Source organism: Trichinella spiralis, assembly GCF_000181795.1.
Source record: "Trichinella spiralis strain ISS 195 chromosome Unknown Scfld2654, whole genome shotgun sequence".
In the NCBI taxonomy this organism is placed as follows: domain Eukaryota; kingdom Metazoa; phylum Nematoda; class Enoplea; order Trichinellida; family Trichinellidae; genus Trichinella; species Trichinella spiralis.
In genome coordinates this window covers 1-1,785 of record NW_003529593.1, presented here as the reverse complement: position 1 = coordinate 1,785, position 1,785 = coordinate 1, and the positions used below count along the sequence as shown (strand labels likewise).

Below are 1,785 nucleotides of genomic sequence, written 5' to 3'. Positions count from 1 at the left end.
TTTTTTAGAATTCGCAAAGTGAATATCGACAAAAAACAGGAGAGTGAGAGAGAAAAGACCCATCTACAAGTTCAATTGTGTATTGTCGAAGCATTCGTTGACTTTACAATTGAGAGCCGTGAAATTTGCATGAATAATGTTAACCGCGTTTCGACGTGTGCAGAGAATGCGTTGAGGCTATTTGAGAGAAATGGCAATTTGTTCAACCAGACAACGGTGAAAAATTGACAAATCGATCATCATCTCCAGTTCCAGGCCAGACCAATGAACACAATTTCACTTCACGTCGGTAAGCAGCGAACGAAAGCCGCACAAACGTAGCTTTTTCCTTTGTTCGTTTCTGTGTCGCTAGTTGCTTTGATTATCTTGATTAATTATTATTATTATTATTATTATTATTATTATTATTACTATTATTAGTTTGCCTTTGAAATTCCATTTCAATATTCTGCTTCTCTGATTGTCGTCCATTTTCCAGACTTATGTGCTTATGATAATTTCTTCCGCTGTCACAACGGTGATTGTATTGAAGAAAGTTTGGTGAAACGTTGCGACGGAGTTGAGCAGTGTCCAGATGGTAGCGACGAGCTCCACTGTTACAAAGCCAGTGAGTTTGCTTTTTCCGTTGTTCTCACAGTAAAAATCTTCCACTGTTTTTTTTTCTGCGTAACATGCTGAATTTGTTATTGTTATTCATGCTTATTCAAGTGACTCATGCCCAAGCTCAATACCGTGTGCCGAATTTCTCAGTCGTTACCACAATCGTTCTACCAACAATAGCAGCCTGTATTGTGCTTGTTGTCAGCATGTTGATTGGAATTAAAAAATGTCGTCAGTGGGAAACGGACCGAATGACGGAGATGAGTGAGTTGCGTTGATTTCTTCATATTTCAAACTTCCACTCTAGTCTATCAGTTGTCGAAGAATGTATTGTCAAAAATCAATCGCATATTACGAGCGATGATGCTAAGCCGATCAATATGTAAAAGTCGATCGATGCTCAGAAATTCCTCATACAGTATGCTTCTGATAAATAGGTTGTTTTTGTAAAATTGAATAAAACCTACTTAATTGAAGAAGTTGAAAGGAATTCCTCACACGTTTTGAATTTCAATTTCCAAGATAAAAAGATATGCTCGTGATAAATTACCTTCTCATCTTTTTTTTAATACCAATCAAATATTTTCTTTCATTCTCATCTAACGATGTGTAGGCAAATAAAACCAGTTGTTTTGCATACATTTGCATGAAGAATTCGTCAAGTGATTCGTACACTTACCGCTACTTTGCAAGACAAAAACTGCCAAAAGTTGGAAAGTAAGTTTTTACGTTGATTTAATATATTCGTCCAATTGTGTGTCTGGTTCATTGTTTTCGTTTCATTTTTCACGCTGGATATTGCTTACTCCGACATCTACATCTTGATTACCAACGCTGCACAGACGATATATCCGACTTGTCGACGTCGGTCAAAAACGGTCCATCTGCCTGATATGCTCAGGACAGATAATGATATTGATCCCATTCGAGAATTACGATCACAATAACCTTTGTGCTAGATAGAGGACCAGAAATGCCCCTTATCTCTTTCAGCTCAATGTTTCAAACATATGCTTAAAGTTGCATCACTGAATCAACTTTCTCAACATTCAAATATCATTACAATATAATAATAGATAGTCTTACATGTCATATTTACAATTCCAAATGCGCAAAACATTACGCCTTCTGCCAGTATGATTGCTGCTGCTTCAAAACACGGAATTAAAAATCATGCTAATATTA

The 1,785-nt window shown here is 36.6% G+C and overlaps 1 protein-coding gene across 1 annotated transcript; it reads left to right on the top strand.

Annotated features, from left to right (window-relative positions):
- Positions 1–8: 8 nt before the first annotated feature.
- On the top strand, positions 9–878 carry Tsp_13548 (putative Low-density lipoprotein receptor domain class A; the record flags this gene model as incomplete). Its single annotated transcript, XM_003368331.1, has 4 exons — positions 9–216; positions 250–289; positions 479–607; positions 709–878. Coding segments are annotated over 4 exons (547 nt in total), but the record flags the coding sequence as incomplete, so codon positions are not given.
- Positions 879–1,785: the final 907 nt, after the last annotated feature.